Source organism: Armigeres subalbatus, unplaced genomic scaffold (genome assembly GCF_024139115.2).
Source record: "Armigeres subalbatus isolate Guangzhou_Male unplaced genomic scaffold, GZ_Asu_2 Contig1728, whole genome shotgun sequence".
NCBI classification, from domain to species: domain Eukaryota; kingdom Metazoa; phylum Arthropoda; class Insecta; order Diptera; family Culicidae; genus Armigeres; species Armigeres subalbatus.
This window is the reverse complement of record NW_026942537.1, coordinates 106,410-124,648: the sequence shown is the minus strand read 5'-3', so window position 1 is coordinate 124,648 and position 18,239 is coordinate 106,410. Positions and strand designations below refer to the sequence as shown.

Genomic DNA, 18,239 nt, shown 5'->3' with positions numbered 1-18,239 from the left:
GCGGTCTGTTAAAAAAAAATCTGAGAAAATTTCGAAGTATTTCCTTTGAATATTAAGAAACATCCATGCATATTTCGATTAACTTGTGAATACTTTAAACAATTTTCTATGGGAATGCGGCCGAACTCCCAAAGATTTCCCGTTGAATTACAAAGATTTTCTCGATGAAATAAAACTTGTGGCTAAAGGCCACAAGGCTGAAAGTTGGTTGGCCGAATAAATGACCCCTTTCCCTACTAATGCTTTGAACATACTTTACGAATAAGACAATTATTTTGAGCTTTTAGTGGATTTTTTTCACATATCATAAGATGAGTTCGTACTATCCCATTTAATTCCACCACTTGATTGTAACTTTAAGGATTGTAACTGTTAAAGTTACGAGCATGTGGTGGAATTAAATATAATAGTACGAACTCGTCTACTTATGAAATGAAAACTGTTAATATGCTTCAGCTCCAATGCATTGGCTGTTATGGCTTCAACCGTGCCCATAACGAAAAAGCAAGCTGATAATGCTGCATGCTGCATCGTGTCATCAGACAGAATTGCTGTTTCTTAGACATGATGTAGAGTATCTATCCAGTTGTTTCGCACTTAAGTCGTTAACAAAAGCTGTCCTATTTATAGGACGCTTGGTTAATATGGGTTATGGTCGTTGGCGTTACACTCCATCCATAAATTGTCCATATCGGTTTCTCGAACAATGATGATTTTCGGAAACATCCACTGTAATAAGGCACAGATCCCGGGGAAGAGCCTCTCTTATTCAGCCCCTGTTTGCCAGAATAGACGCTGTTTGAACCGCAACTTCTTAGTGAACAGACTGTCGAACATATATTTGATTCTACTCTGCGAACAAATAAGAAGAAAATGTATCGAACAATCAAATAAAAATCAAACAACTTCGATTATGTCACTTTTCGGAATAACTCGTGTTGCTTGGGAAAGATAAAAATTGTGCGATGAAACTTTTGCTCCCATTTCGCTTCCCTGCCCTCGAGAACACGATACATATCTCATCAAATTTTTGTTCAGTGGATTTTTTTTACTCTCGTGAAATGTACATTTTTTTTCAATTCTCCACCTCTCTTCCGCAGGATACTTTCCGCTGCAGTCCGAGTACTGTCTGGTGTGGATCTGCCTGGATGTGCTGTTTTGCACCGCGAGCATCATGCATCTGTGCACCATTTCCGTGGATCGGTACCTCTCGTTGCGCTACCCGATGCGGTTCGGCCGGAACAAGACCCGGCGACGGGTGATACTGAAAATCAGCTTCGTGTGGCTGCTATCGATTGCGATGAGTCTGCCATTAAGCCTAATGTACTCGCAGGTACGTTTGATGGGGTTAATCCAGCAGCGGGTGAAGGCGGGAGGGCACGGCACGAGTAACGGGTGAGCGGCAAGATCCCGTTTGCCGATTTCTTCCGCATGATTCGGCTTCACTGGGGATTGGTAAATTGATTGGTTATGGCCCCCGGGGAGGAATGATAAGGAAAATTGTCGTCTGATGGAATGCGTTGCATATCGAAAATCATATCAGCTAGAAGGGGGACATTTTCTAATAAGGAAAATTTCAAAGTTCCAACACGAAGCTTTTGGATTTTTATTTAGGGTTCATCAATACCACAAGCTGCTAAGGATCCTTAAAGACTTACTTCAAAAATTAGAGTTTTAACAGTAAATCTTTTTTTAAAGGGAGGCATTATAGGATTAACTAATGTATATGCTGGAAATGTAACGTTCATTGAAACTATAATGTATAACTACATTTTATTAATATAGAAAAATTAAAAAAAAATAGGCTAAGTCAAGACTTTTGTGTATTATCATATTTAATTGAGCGTAGATCGTATTGGATATCCCTCGATCCCCTTAACTGAAATTATCCTACAAAGAATGTACATTTGAATTGATATGAAATGATTTTCCTTTTCCTTTCATAAATAAAATATCACAAGTCTGTCAAAAAGCCGCTTGATGCGGTTTGGCAGAGCCCAGACCATTTGTGAATAGAAAATATGAATGATTTTCATAAAAATAAGTTTATTAACCTTTTGTCTGTGCTCTGGGGTCAATATGACCGCAGGCCACTTTGAGTGGCTGCCATTTTTTTAGTTTTCAACCGATTCTCCTAATTTTTGGTAGTTTGGTAAAACTCGCCGAGATCTGTCTCCTAGGTGCAAATTCGCTTGAAAAATCTTGAAAATATGCGCTACAGTGTACTTTTTTCAAAAAACTTACGTTGTCTGTGCTCTGGGGTCAAATTGACCCCAAATTGAAATTGCTATAACTTTTTTAATGTTTGGCCAATTTTGGATTTTTGGGGCTGTTTCGAAAGATAATTTAATCATCTGTCAGGTCGTTACCAAAGATTGACTATAAGTGGGCGGGTACATCGCGGGGATGGGTTTTCGTAAAAAAGGGTACAAAAACAGTGATTTTTCATACTTATTTTACTTATATCTGAAAATCCTACCCATTTTGAACTGCACCTTTTCAAAAAGGTTATGCAGGAAGGCGTGTGCTTTGACATGAGGCATTGATTAGCTTAGAGCTTGGTCGCTAGGTGGCGGTATATTTAAATTCATTATATTAGACTACTCAAGTAATTCCGATATATGGAATTCTGCTCATTGTAAATACTCTTATCGCACAAATTTGAAATTCGTAAAGATTACGTCTTTAACTAAGTTTGTCTGGTGGGAATGAACTGTCATGTGATGGAATAAATAATTAGGAAATTTACAAATAGGCGGCGCTAGTGTACTTATTCTTGCATGTTTGAAATATTGCTTTAGCTTGAGATCCCTCATACCTACACCCAAGTTGTATTCGGCAACATTGTTCAGGATGTCCAGGACTACAAAGCAGTGCTCAATATAATGATCACTTCTACCAAGATGCGGCGCTAGTGAGCTGTTATATTTGAGTATATTGTTCCATGTGTTATCTGATGTATTTTGGTTTGTAGCATTTTTGGCAAACATGAATGTTGTGGTAGAGTTCATCAAAAGTTTTCTTTGTATTCAACCTGCTCCAGCGATGCTGCAAATAATAGAATGTGTTCACAGAATATGTTTTAGGTCATCCAAGAAAACCCTGGAATTAAGGTCTTTGGGTCTACATGCGTAACCAAAGATCAGCCAATTTTCCGCCTATTTGTAAAATTTCCAATCATTACTTCCGTCACACGACGGTTTATTCCCACCAGACGACCTTTGGTCAAGACGCCATTTTAACAAATTTTTAATTTGTGCGATAAGAATATTTACACTAAAGAGAATTCTATATATCGGAATATCTTGAGTAGTCTAAAATAATGATTTCAAATATACCACCACCTGGCGGCCAAGTTCTAAACTTATCAACGCCTCATGCCAAAGCACACGCCTTCTTGCATAACCTTTTTATAAAAGGTGCAGTTCAAAATGGATAGGATTTTCAGATATAAGTACAATATTCATGAAAAATCACTGTTTTGGTACCCTTGTTCACTAAAAACCCTCCCCGCGATGTACCCGCCCACCAATAGTCAATCTTTGGTTACGACCTGAAAGATGATTAAATTATCTTTTGAAATAGCCCCAAAAATCCAAAATCGGCCAAACAATAAAAAAGTTATAGCAATTTCAATTTGGGGTCAATTTGACCCCAGAGCACAGACAACGTAAGTTTTTCTGAGCACAGACAGAAGGTTAAATGGTCCTGGGATGTATTACAATAGTAACATTTTGGTATTATACTGGTTTTAACACACTCTTGTAAAGCAAATTATGGCCTTCAAGAGCGTTATAGAAATTAAAATGTTACTATGGTAGTCTTAAAATTTCTTAGTAGCTGGACGTTAATAAAAATTAAGGTTTAATTCAAAACACCAGTTCCTCAATTGTATTTTTTTTTTTGCATTTGGTACAAGTATGCTTAGAACGGCAGATTAGGCCTTGGAGATCTGTTCGTTGCCAAGGACTTCACCATCGCAAGTAACTCTTTGCACGTCTTCGTTGTTACTTCTTCCACACCCGCTTGTAGCATGGGACGGAAATAGTAACTCGACAATCTGCAATAACCTCGCCGGAGATCGCTTGGGAGGTGCCATTCTTAAGCTCTTGCATAACCTTCCCTACTTTATCCCACCTGTCGTCCATCAACCTCAACCCTAACTCTGGTTGATAGTCCAGTACTCAAAGCAACTCTTCGTAGCAGCCACTTCTGTTCGGTCGGTTAGCAGATTTTCGAAGCTATCATTGATCATAATTGGTGCCGGTTATACCCACTCCTAAACTGGGCACTGTTTGGATCAAGAAGCGGATTCTTTTAATGCCATAGACCGCACTACCTTTCCACCATCGGCTGACGCCGCATCGACGCACCCGAATTCAGCTGGGGTAGATAAGAGAAGCCTGGAGGCGACGAGGACGCATTTGTTCAAGTAGCGCCGGTTACGGTCTGCTAGGCATTTTAGCTCAAATTCATAGAGTAAACTACTGTTAATAATTTCCTATGCGAAGCCGGATCCCCCGATTATTGGTTGAACTAGTTGCTGGGAACCGAAAGCTGGTGTGTACTACAACACACGTGACGCACTTTCCTGCTGACTGAAAAAAATCTAACGTAAGTGGCCAATTTGTGCACCTTAAAAACGGCCTGAACATTATAAGCAGATGTCATCGATGATGAGAAGCAGAGTGTTGTTTGCGTACACATCAATGTAAACGTTAAAAGAGTTCTAAAAGCCCGGATGTAGTGTTCTCGATCAGTACCGCAAAGAAAAAAAAGTTCACGATAAAGGTTTTAGCTCGCTCGCAGCCCAAGTACTATTATAAGGAGATATCCAAGAAGGTTCACGTGCTTGCCTTTATACCTTGCAGAACAAATAGGTACTGATATCGTGCAATGCCTGGAATGCATATACTTCCTTTACCCTAGTCGTTCATTAGCTTCCAACTTCTGGCTCAAACGACTAGGTTTGTCGCCTAAATTTTATTTCTGGAAATTGGGATAACGTAACTTTGCTGCCATCCATCGGGAAAGCTTCCTTTCTGTTCCGACTCGGTTTATGAAGTTGTCTAACAGGGGTTCCACTGGAAAAGGCAGGGGCTTCAGCCAACAACACCATCTAGGCCGAATGACTTAACAGTACATAGTTCTAGAGAGAGAAAGTTAGTTATTATTAGCTTTCTTTTTGAGATTTTCAGCCTTTGGCTGCTCTTTCAGAGCTCTGGTCTGATATGTGGTATTCAATTTGGTGTTAAATGCTTCTGGAAAATGATGTGACAGTATGATACGTAACATGTAATCGAGTGTTGTGGCAGCAGGGACTATGTCCGAAGGCTTGGCGATCTTTCCCCAAGGACACTGCGATTTGCAGGGCTTGCCTAGGGTGTGGTGAGGTTTGACAGTGGGTGGCTGTTAAACTTGTATTAAAAGCTGCATGTATCCGCAAGCAGGCTCCGCCAAAGTGACAGTGTGTACTGTTCCTGGTGTTTGGTGAGATATTAAACAGACATGACACGACGGACCTCTGGTGAGAGAGGAGGTTTGCGCAGGCCCAATAAACCGCCTGTAAAACGTATCATTACGAACAACATAAGAGATAATTCGACTCAATATAATCGGCCACGACCAAGGCGTCGAATAAATGATCACGATTGGAAGCTTGGAACCTGAAGCTTAAAGTCGGTTCACAGGTTGCGTTGCGACAGGATAATCTGTGATGGATTACATCTCCGTAGCTTTGACATCACGACGCTGCAGGCAATTTGCTGAACAGGACAGAAAGTGTGGGAAAGCGGGCAGCGAGTGGCTACGTTCTACCAAAGCTATGACACCACCAACAAACTGGGGATCGGCTTCATTCCGAGCGACACACAAGTATGAATTCGGTTACATTTGAGTTGCGGCAGGTTTAGTCATCAACGTCAACAAAACCAAACCGTTGGATGTAAACACGGTGACCCCTTCCAGTTTCACAGTAGCCCGGCAACTAGTGGAGAATGTTGAATGCTTCCAATATTTTGATAGCCAAATGGCGTCAGACGGCGATACCAAGATCGACATAGGCGCACGGATCAAGAAAGCAAGGGCTGACTTTGGGAGTTTAAGAAATATCCCACCAAAATACGAATTTTTAACTCTAACGTGAAATCTGTGCTGTTATACGCTAGCGAAACATGGTGTGTATCAGTGGAGAACACTCAACGGCTGCAGGTGTTCATCAACAAATGCCTTCGGTATATAATTCGCGTCTGGTGGCCTCACAGCTGAATTTAAAACAACGAGCTCCATCATTGTTGTCACCAGAGGCCAATAGCAACAGAAATTCGGGATCGGAAGTGGGGCTGGGTCGGCCACACTTTACGTAGGGGGGAAACAAAATCTGTAAACAAGCATTAGACTGGGACCCAGTCGGTACAGTAAAGGTAGCTCAAAATAATTTTCTTAACAGTAAAGGTTTTAAATTTGAAATGCATCATTTGAATCGATTACAAGATGGCTGAGTTATTATTACTCACATCCTGTCATCCTAACTTAACCCTTATGCGGTGTTCCCATAAATTGATATTGTCATAACAATTTACAACCGATTTAGATAATTTTGTCCGTTTTGGAAACAGAAATTCATAAACTTTCTGTCCGCTCTCAAGGTTTACAACTTTTGTTCATGGTTATACAAGAAATCTTTGAAGTTGGGCCCAAGAGGCTATACGCGTAACCAAAGGCTATTCAACCAGTTTCAAATATGCTACATGCTCTTTACGCTTCTTAGAATTGAGGGTGTTCACAGTATATTCTTTGGATCATGCAAAAAATCCATAGAATGAGGTCTTAGTCATCCGAGAAATCTCTGGAGTAAAGTCTTAGGGTCTACTCGCGTAATCAAAGGCCTATTATCCAAATTCAAATACGGTGCATGCTCTTTGTGGTACACTGAATCCTCTTTTTACGGCAGGTTTTATACGTCAGTTAGTTTTACTGCCTCTTTTTACGGCACGTGACGTAAATGGAAACATTATTGACATCCAAAAGTATGCCCACAAGAAGGCACTCTTAGAAACCCAAAGAACAAAGTAGATGCTTTGTATATTCATCATTTGCCTTCAATAATTGTTCCATTCCAGGTTTCCTGGAGTCTACACGCGTAACCAAGGACCTAAAATCTACAAGCGTAACGAACGAGCTGTTATCTCTTTTTAGAAATGGTTCATGCCTTATTTTATATATTAAACCAAGTTCCGTTATAGGTTATCCAAAAATTCCCTGAAGTATCTTGAGGTCTACCCGCGTAACCGAAGGGCTGTTATCTCTTTTTAAATATGGTTCATGCCCTATATGATCTATTATTCCAAACTCAATATGCCTTAAGCAGCCGTTCCTTTCTAGGTCATCAAAGAATTCCCTAGACTCCTCAGCCGCGGTTTCAACCTAAATATGTCCTCCAAGTATTTGTCTTTCACTTGCGTCTCCAATCCAGGCATGTAAGCTGGTCAAAGATCTCCAAATTGCTCTGAAGTTTAAATCAAATGGTCTTCCGAATCAACCAAGTCTTTCCTGATGTCCCCAGCCGCTGAAACAACCCAATTACCTTCTCCAAGTATTTGTCTGCTACTTGCATCTCAAATCCAGGCATATGAGATGCTGCAAGATATCCACATTGTCCTGGAGTATGAATCAAATGTTCTGCCGAATCAACCAATGCTTTCGTGATGTCCCCAGCCACGGTATTGACCCAATTATGTCCTCCGAGTATTTGTCTTTCAATTGCGTCTCAAATCCAGACAAATGAGATGTAGTAAGATGTTCAAATTGTCCTGGAGTTTGAATCAAATGTTCTGCAAAATCAACCAAGGCTTTCATGATGTCGCCAGCCGCGGTATTAACCCAATTATGTCCTCCGATTATTTTTCTTTCACTTGCGTCTCAAATCCAGGCGTATGAGATGTTGTAAGATCTCCAAATTGTCCTAGAGTTCGAATCAAATGGTCTATCGAATCAACCAAGGCTTCACGATGTCCCCAGCCGCGGTGCCAGCTCAATTTTGTCTTCTGAGTATTAGTCTTTCACTTACGTCTCAAATACAGGCATATGAGATGTTAAAAGATCTCCAAATTGTCCTGGAGTTTAAATCAAATGGTCTATCGAATCAACCAAAGCCCTCATGATGTCTCGAGCCGTGGTATCAACCCAATTATGTCCTCCAAGGATTTGTCTTTCACTTGCGTCACTTGCGTCACAAGACATATGAGGTGTTGTAAGATCTCCAAATTCTCCTGGAGTTTGAATCAAATGGTCCAATGAACCAACCAAGGCTTCCAAGATGCCCCTAGCTGCGGTATCAACCTTATTATGTCCTCCGATTATTTGTCTTTCACTTATGTCTCAAATCCAGGCCTATGAGATGTTTTAAGATCTCCAAATTGTCCTGGAGTTGTTAACCCAACCCATGTGTCAACCCAATTTTGTCTTCTGAGTATTATTATTTCACTTGCGTTTCAAATTTTAGCATATGAGATGTGGTAAGATCTTCAAGTTGTCCTGGAGCTTGAATCAAGTGGCCTACCAAATCAACCAAAGCCTTTATGATGTCTTCAGTCTCGGTATCAACTCAATTATATTCTCTGAATATTTTTCTTTCACTTACGTCTCAAATCCAGATGTATGAGATGTAGTGAGATCTCCAAATTGTCCTAGAGTTTGAATCAAATGGTCTACTGAATCAAACAAAACAAATAAGTTGCTCAGAATGTTATTTGGTTAATTGATGTTTGCCAAAAGGTTTATGATCGGTGACAAAACACTTTGTACTCTCCCTTGTCATAAGACGAGTTTGTACAGTCCCAATTAATTCCACCACCTAATTGTACCTTGACAGATACGTATTTCGACCTCAACAGTAAGGTCGTCTTCAATGTCTCGTACTCTCGAGTCACTGAAGACGACCTTACTGTTGAGGTCGAAATACGTATCTGTCAAGGTACAATTAAGTGGTGGAATTAAATGGGACTGTATAAACTCGTCTTATGACAAGTAAAGACATTCCACCAAAAAGCTCAAAATAATTTTCTTAACTTTGTACTCTACTGAGCAGCATTTTATATTTAGCAGTCCCCGCATGTTCCCTAAAAGGTATTGTGAAATACAAATATCTTTGTTGTTTACATATGTTGTGCTTTTGTAGGCAGATTCTTCAAGAAAATTATTGATTTTCTGGTGTTTTTATTTTCATTTAAGCCCAGTTGAAGCCTTGCGCTTTTTGTATTACAAAATAGTTTCACATATGACGCATTTTGTTAAAACCAGACCTGTAGTTAGTAACACCACAATTGCTGTAACTTACTGAGAAACAAGTGGTGTGGCTTGGGATATACTACAACAGGTCAATAGACCTTTGGCTACGCGTAGAAACATTAACGCTTGACTGCAGAGATCTCTTGGATAATGCAGAGCATACGTTTTGATCACTTTCTATTTCAGTGGTTCTCAACCTTTTTCTTGAGAGGTACCCCTTCGAACTTTTGCATTATTTGAGGTACCCCCTCTCGAAAGTAGGCTTCCAATCCTCTTGAAAACATAATTCCAAGCCCTTTTGAAGGGAAGCTCCTTTAAGCTTTTGAGTCCCTTTAGAGTAGGCTTCCGCGCCTCTTTATTAGATGTTTCTGAGCCTCTTGTAGAGAGGCTTCCGAGCCTTCTGAAGGCGGTTTTCGAGGCACTTAAAGGAAGCTTCCATTGCATTTTGGAAGAACGCTTCTGATTCTCTTGATAGTATGCTTCAAAGCCTATCAAAAGAAGAATTATGAGCTTCTTGAAGCGAGGCTTCCCAGCCTCTTGAAAGGAGGCTGCCGAGCCTCTTGAAAGAAGGCTTCCGAACCACTTGAAAGAAGACTTCCGAGCCTCTTGAAAGCAGGCTTACGAGCCTATTGAAAGAAGGCAACCTAACCACTTGAAAGGAGGCACTTGAAAGAAGGCAGCCTAACCATTTGAAAGAAGGCTTCCGAGCCTCTTGAAAGGCTGCCTTCAAGCTGCTTGGAAGAAGGCTTCCGAAAGGCGTAAAAGGATGCTTCTAATCCTCTTGCAACGAAGCTACCGAGTTTTATTGAAAAAAAAAATCATTTTGTTCATTCGACGTTTTGTTCGTTTGATCTTTTGTTCCGCGGCCCTTCGTACATTGTGCTGGTTGTGGAAGGCAGTATTAAATTGGGATTTATTGACCGCATTACATATTATGTACACTATAAATTTTTGAAATAGAAAATACACAATTATCAAAACTTTATCAATGAATTTTGATTGAAATTGTAGTATGTCCGCCATTACGCATTTTTTTCTGAGGTACCCCCTAGGGCCAGCGAAGGTAACTCCAAGGGTACATGTACCCCAGGTTGAGAACCGCTTTTCTATTTCAAGAACCACAAACAGTATGCATCACTTTTGAAACTATTCGATACACCTCGGTAACTCGTTAAGACCTCAAGGCCCAACACCAGAATTTTTTGGATACCACAGACTATATGATTGGGGTTCAACCACACCACACCAAGCGGCTTTTTGACTAACTTATGATGCTTTGTTCGTGGAAGGAAAACGGAAATCATTTCATATCAATTGTTTCGTACATTTGTTGAAGGATATCCTCAGTTATGGGAATGAGGGATACCAGATACGATTTGTAATCAATCAAATTTTACAAAACAAAGGTTTGGACAGAAAAATGGGATTTTTTTGTTGTTGCTTGGTGCAATTTGGCCATATGTTGAGATCAAATTCTATTTTAAAGAAAATAAAGAGCTTGTACCACTTTAGAAACTAGCCGGTACACCTTTGGTAACGCGTATAAACCATAAGGCCTTTCTGCAGGAATTTCGATACCGCAGAACATATGTAACAATGTGCCGCTTTCGAGCCTTTTTGATAGATGTTTGGTAACACGTGTAGGCCTTACTTCTGAGGTTTATTGGATAACGCAGAACATATATAGTGATCACATTCTATTCTAAGGATCCCTAAGAACATGCACCAATTTTGAAAAACGTTAGTAAACCTTTGGTTCGACGTGTAAACCTTAAGGTCTTGCTCTAGAGATTTTTTAGGTAATCTGGACTATACACTGTGAATGCATTCTATGCTGAGTACCATAAAGAGCATGTACCGCACTTGAATTTGGACGATAGACCTTTGGTTACGGAGGCAGACTACAAGACTTTACTCCATGCTTTTTTTGTATGACTGAGGTCTTTCACCAGAGATTTCTTGAATAATACAGCATAAATTTTGTGATCACATTTTATTCCAAAGACCACACATTGCTTGTACAACTTTTGTTCCTAGGCGATTTGGTTACGCGTGTAGACTCTAAGGCCTTACTTCTATAAAAATCTTGGATAACGTAAAACATATGCAGTGATCACAATCTTTTTGCCTTTCTCGTATACTAAGTATACGGAAAGGCTATAGAACTGCTCCAAAACCGAACTTTTTATAGAAGGCTCGGAGACCCATAGTGTTATATACCAATCGACTCAGCTCGACGAATTGAGGTGATGTCTGTATGTGTGTATGTATGTGTGTGTGTGTGTGTGTGTGTATGTGTACAAAAATGTGAGACACGTTTTTGGGTATTAATCATTATCCGATTTGCTCGCAACAAGTTGCATTCGACGCGGAATGCAGTCCCATTGGTTCCTATTTAAAATTAGATCGATCGAACTTTGCGTTTCAGAGTTATGGCCAAAAAACTGTTTTCACGTGCAAAAAAAAAAGCAAAACGCTCCAACCTGGATTCGAACTCGTGATCGCTGGATCGGGGAGCGGCTACTACACCACAGCACCATCAATACACATGGCATATAACAAGATACATACAAATATAAATCATCGAATTGGGCATACATTCATTGCCTCTATAAGCATCAGAGTTTATCCTGCTAGGGTACCGATTCCTATACTGGAAGTATTAATGGATTGAGAAAAGAAAATATTAGATTTTCTCGTTGTTTATTAAAATTTACAGTTTCAATACATTAGCTTAGACCAAGATTGCCGGTGGTGAGTATAAGCAGTCTGGCAGTGCAGTATAATTACTTGAAACTTTTCCGGTCGCTACTAAACGCGCTGCTAAAACAGTAGCACAGCGGACAGGTGATCAAATTTGGTAGCGCGATAACAGCGCTACTATTTGATGAACTATTAAACGTCACCGGTACGGAATGCAACCACCAAAATGATAACCGAAAATAGTGACCTTGCGAAAAAGAGTGACCAAAGCAATGACAGCGCTACGAGGATGATCAAAACACTCGCGCCCAGTAATGATGCTCTAATAGATAATCTATTGAAATCGCTTGGATACGCTGTTACTTTAATTGAGATAAAAGTAGATTCACTATTGATTCGAGGAAGTTAATGCAAAATTATATTGGTATAATTGCATAATTACATCCATAGTAATAGACACATATGTGTATAATAATGGGAAGTATCAATAAGAACCCCTTAGGTTACGGGTGCCCTATGCAAATTACTAAATAGTAATTTGGGGTGATTTTTTTACGATAGGATATCCGTGCAATAATTAAAAATCCTCCTCTCTGCTAAGAGTTAGACATAACTTTTCTCACGTCTTATTGCTATCATGCGCTAAGAAAAGCACAAATACCCTATATAACAGCCTGTAAATACTCCTCATATAGCAATTTCAAAAAGCATCGTGCTTTGTTCAACGCGTTCAACGCTATCCCGTATATGAATGCGCATGAGAGAAGGAATGGTAATTTGCCGTCGCACACTGGCGGTCCCCTATACAAATGCTCGACTAAACCTACGATTGCGCTTAAAATTTAGCCAAACAGTAATTTTGTAACGGTGAACTCATTTTGAAATTTTAATAGTTATCCGACATATGCTAAGTTATCCAAAGACTTCCGGAAGCCCATGACTTAGGATCTGCAGCCACAGCAGTGTCTCAATTCTAACCTTGAAACAGGCAATTTCCCGCTTTGGCGCAGCAAGGCGTAATTCGCCAAACTAAACACCGTTAGGTAGACAAAATATATATTTCAATGCATGATATCAGATCTTTCCGAATCTTTCCCGATAGAAAAAAATTGTCAAATTTAATTTTCTCATACATACTTGTTTAGGAGATACTTTACAGCATCTACTTGAACCAAGTCACCAAAAATTAAATTTACAATTAACAAATTGAGGAATTAACTAATTGTGTAAAATTAAAACAATACCAGCTTCACGAAAGAATGATTAAATCAAATTTTGTTTTAGGTTTTGTCCGGGTTCCTGCCACTGTGCATCGTTCGGCTTAAGCATCGAAGCATCAGCGGCAAGCCGTGCTTCTGTTCTATTTTTAGCACTGATAGAAGTAAATACTTATGAGACAAGACAGCGGTGGTCGACCACGAAAAAAGTATCGTTGGCGCCGCCGACTTGTTTGAGAAGCATAGAGGGGTGGGGGTGTGTTTCTTGAGTTGTCTAGTTCTAGTTAATAATTCATTATTCAGCTTTGAGAGCTGAAATATTCGCAAAGTAAAAGAAAATGTTATGGAATAAAATTTGATTTTAAATTAAAAATTGATTTTGAATTTAAACAATCGCTTCAACGACTATTCTCCTACACTCCCACATCTTACTCTAACTCTAGAAATGTTCTCGAGTTCGTCTTTTGGAGCCAGCTTATTTGTAAAATCTTCATTATTGATGATGATGATTTACGGATTTCCAGTCCAGTAAAGTGTCATCAAAAGCTTTTAAGTATATCACTGATTAAACGATGGAATTATTTTTATTCATACGGCGTAAGGCAGGGCAATATTTTTTCTGAATGTCGTCTACCCTTTGGATATATCAATTTGCAAGAAACACAGCAAAAAGTGTAAGTAATTCAACGACGTGTTGGAACGCAGCTATTCTCAACAAATTAATAAATATTCGATGTAAACAATAACAGTAAGTTTGATTGAAAAAAAAATGATCGACGATATTGGAACTGTAACGTCACATGGTGAAAATTAGCGTACATTCATCTAGCAACAAAGTAAAGCCAATAGAATTCAAGGCCATATAGGGGAACGGTTCGGCACTTTATCTCATACCTCCCATTTTCATCCCATCAAAACCAAGTAATGAAAAAGTATTTGATTTGTTATTTATTTTTGTGATTTTTTCAGCAGTGAGTATGCATGTTAGCAAAAAGAAGCGACAAGATTGCTATACTTCTCTGTTTTGAGATGAGATGAATATATGTTCAGTGAGATAGAAAATGGAACAGTTCCCCTCTGTACATATTAAATGAGTGCACGACCTTTCTAGCACAGTTCGAACAAAACCTGCACATTTTGGTTCAAATAAATGGTAATAAATTGACCTCCTAGGGTTTTTTTTTTATATTTACACTGTAATTTCCGAGTTCATATTATTATAGAAAATGAAAAAAAAACTGCAAGCGAGAAGACTCGAACTTCAGTCCCCAGAGTGAGAGCCGTCCATGTACGCCACTCAGCCATCCCCACATCTTGAAACCGATTATAACAAAGTGTAACAAGTTAAGCGTTCTGGTGATTCAATTATTTTACATTAAAATGTTGTTCATTTGAAAAAAAGTGAAGTGGCAGACTGGGTTCGAACCATGGACGATGGGGTTGGGAGGCCGGTATGTAGACCACACGCCCATTGACGCTAGAATACTCAGGAAGGTAACTGCATATATGAAAGACTGTTGGTGGAATAATCAGTCGACGCTTCATAAGGCGCCAGCTATGAATTTCGCTAGTCTAGTTTGCTGAGATAATCCATCACCGATTTCTTGTCGAAAAGTCTGAAAAGCATTGAGTTATTGTGCCGATTAAATGCTGCATTATGATGGACACTTAGTTGGGACATTCGAATATATCTATTAGATTAATGCTCATATGAATAGAATAAGCGCGGTACGGTTTGCGTGAAACAAGGTTTCCGTCAGACGCATGTAGATGTAAGTTAAGACGGTATAATATGCCCCCCTAAGGAAATACCTATATGATAACTTTTTACTTTTCAACGCAATTTATGCAATTTTTTGTTAATTGGTAATCCAAAAAAACGCAAATGCATTGCCTGTGAGTAGTCATCTAAAAATAATACAGAGATCACGTAATAAAGCTTTTTTGAAAATTCGTGAAAAAATGGATTTCAACAAGTGCCTGGGCAAAACGCCCCACCTTAGCCAAAGACGTTTCATAAGTATTTTATCGGCAAGGAGTTTTTGCACATCTAGGAAAAGTAAAATATACCATAAAAACAAAACTATACCAATGAAAAAGTGCATTATATAATCACATTTCCAGACCGCACTTTTTTTATATATGGAAATTAATGACTAACACAAAACATCGGATCGGTTATTAGACATCGGACGACCCTAGATAAAAACAAGCATTTTCCACTACATAAAATTAGGATATGAATACAATACAAAAATCATCAATCTGGCGAGTCTCTGGGTGATTTTAATCTGGGCTCTGAAGGATCGTGATACCAGTTACCCATATGAACACGGATTTCACCCAAATATGGGTACATTTTGGCCCTTCAATTTAAGGTTTATTTCTTAATAGTTTAATAAGAAAAGTGCGTAATTTCATTTCGAAAATTTTATTCAAAACCACATCATATAAAATAGAACATTCCTAGTTCTCGTAATATGATCAGCTTCCTAGTATTAAGCGGCACCATGACAATAATACCAGCTCGCAAACTAATACCTTCAATTTTCAACTAAGCGCTCTTCACTGACCGATCTGATGAAATCCTAGCAATGACACAACCACATAGAACTGCGGAATAGGATGGGTCCAAACATCCCTACCGGTTCTAGCACGTAAACGATAATACCAAGGTACGAGATGCAACGCATCTGTTCCACCTGTTTATTAAAAAATACATTAACCAATTTTATCGTTGTGAATGTTTATTATTACTTACCAACATCTTCACTTTCTCGCCGATAGCGATATCAAGTGATCCTACAGATAAGCAGATAAGTTTGATAAGATTGATCCATGCCAGGTGCAGATTCTATAATCCATTCTCGGGCTAATTTTGTTCCATTTTGGACACGTAATAGATCATATATTCATGGTGATTTATTTTCTTTCCTTTCAACTCGATTGAGCATGGCACACACTCGGCTCAGTTGGTGGAGTAATCCTAAACGGAACTTTCCGGAAACGAGTTCAGATAACGGGACGCGACAAACGTCGACGGGATCTTATTTATCTGCTGAGCCATCTAAGCAGTTCCGCTTACCTTGGCAATCTCCTTTCGAAACGCTTCTTCACGGTACCAATGAATCCTAGCATGGTAAAATTTATAAATTAGTAAAACTATAGGCGATTGGTACTCCAGGATTTCAGGATTGACTCTAGACTAGCGATTGAAATTATTCTGTATTAGAGAGTCCATTACTATCATATGACCCCTCAAACTAGACACAGAAGTTAATATTACTCACCTTTACTGTTTTAGCAATCTTTTTTATTTGTTTCCAAAAAAGTCGTTGAAACTTAAAAAATAAACTCACTTATAACTTGTAATCAAAGGCCTAATCTGAAACTTTGTTTTTGTTTTGCGAGAGATTTCTGATTAGACTGACAAGCTGCAAACGACAGATCTGTGAAATGTTGTCGGTAATGTAGATTGGACGTTTTGCACTGGAAATTTTTGGATATCAAAAAACTGAAAAATAAGGTGTCGATTCAAATTGACCGTTATAAGGCTCCGTCAGACGTTGCAAGCAAATCACTCGCAACGAGCTTTTTGCTCCCAAAAAGTGACGTCTGTTAAAAATTTACATTTGCATACACTGAAAGTGATTGCAACAACAAACAAAATTGCGCTTGCAAGTGCAGCACTAGCAAATTTTTTGCTCGCAAAAGTGAAAAGGTATTCAGGTGGCAGTGTTGCACTGCAAAAATGGGAATAGATTAAGGTTTTTTCGCCGAAAAACAAGTTTTTCATTTTTGTTTATATTTGCAGAAGAGTAATTCTGACATTTGCTAAAAGTGAAAAGCTGCTACGTGTGACTGCAATGGGCCTTTTCACGAGACATTTAAAAACAGCTGATTTTATCGTCAATTGACAGTTCTTCTATGAAAGTGACAGCTTCGGGCTTGCAGGCCTGTTCAGCGGTTGTAAACAAGTGCAGTCTCGGCAGTGTCACATGAAAAGGCCTATTGCGAGTGCTCCCAGAAATCGTTCCCTCGCACGATTGATTTGCTTACAATGTATGACGGAGCCTTTATGCCATACCTGTCACAACGAACAACTCAGTTGCATTCAATTCACTTGCCAAAAGTTGAATTTATTCAAGTGAATTGAATGAAGGTATTAAAACGTTCAATTTGCGTTTAATTCAAGCGACTTGTTCAATTCATTTGCCTTGTCTAAACATAGCATTATTATTTATTAAATGCAGAGTCAATAGAATACATTACATATAATATTAATATGCCCATATAGGTACTCGATTTTTATGGGGCGGCGTTTCCTAGGGTGCGGTTGTTCCTTTCGAATGTCCGCCTGGACTCTTGAGCAAATGTGCTTTGTTTCCTGATTTTTATCAAGTGGGAAAGAGATAGCAAAGATTCGTGCAATGACCTATTGTCTGAATTTCTAAAAAATGCACGTGGCGTACCCATCAGGAAAGGTACCGGCGTTCTTTCTGTATCCCGTTTAATAGCTTCTTATGGATGAATAGCATTTCGGTGTATCGTTTAGCACCGTACCCTTCGGTAGTGATTGGCCGCGTGAGGTTTTGAGCAAGTACCCATTTGGGAAGCAGTGTATCACATCAACACCCAAGTAACCGAGAATCTGATAATAATGACACACTGATGGTATTCGTACCATGGTACAAGTTGTACCACAAGGCTTAGTGTGTTTTAAATTGTAAGTATGTGCGCAAAAATTTTCGCTATCCGCGTTGACGGAGCCGCGCTACTGCCATCTGGTGGAGATGAACGTGTGCGTGAAATCACTGTATCTTGATATGGTGGGTGAAGATAGGAAGTATTTTTTTAAAATGCTTTTAAAATGTGTTTAACAGCGTTATACTGAAAACTTCATAAGTTATGGTCGAAATACTTATTTCAAATATGTATAGTACAAATAGCTTTTAGCACGTATACTCATCAGATTTTTTCGCAACAAGCTACGTTCGACGGGGATTCTTAAATTAAGTTTAATTAGATATG

General features: G+C 39.1%; 1 protein-coding gene and 1 long non-coding RNA gene across 2 annotated transcripts in view; one reads left to right on the top strand and one right to left on the bottom strand.

The window, feature by feature from the left end:
* The window catches only part of LOC134203261 (uncharacterized), a 113,569-nt gene that overhangs the window by 21,012 nt on the left and 74,318 nt on the right, over positions 1-18,239 (top strand). Inside the window, 1 exon segment of the mRNA XM_062678135.1 lies at positions 1,101-1,333. Coding sequence (XP_062534119.1) covers positions 1,101-1,333 — 233 coding nt within the window.
* Positions 15,759-16,617, bottom strand: LOC134203262 (uncharacterized). Its single transcript, XR_009977552.1, has 3 exons — positions 16,499-16,617; positions 15,970-16,339; positions 15,759-15,910 (listed from the first exon to the last, which is right to left on the bottom strand). It is a non-coding gene; the product is annotated as an uncharacterized LOC134203262 (long non-coding RNA).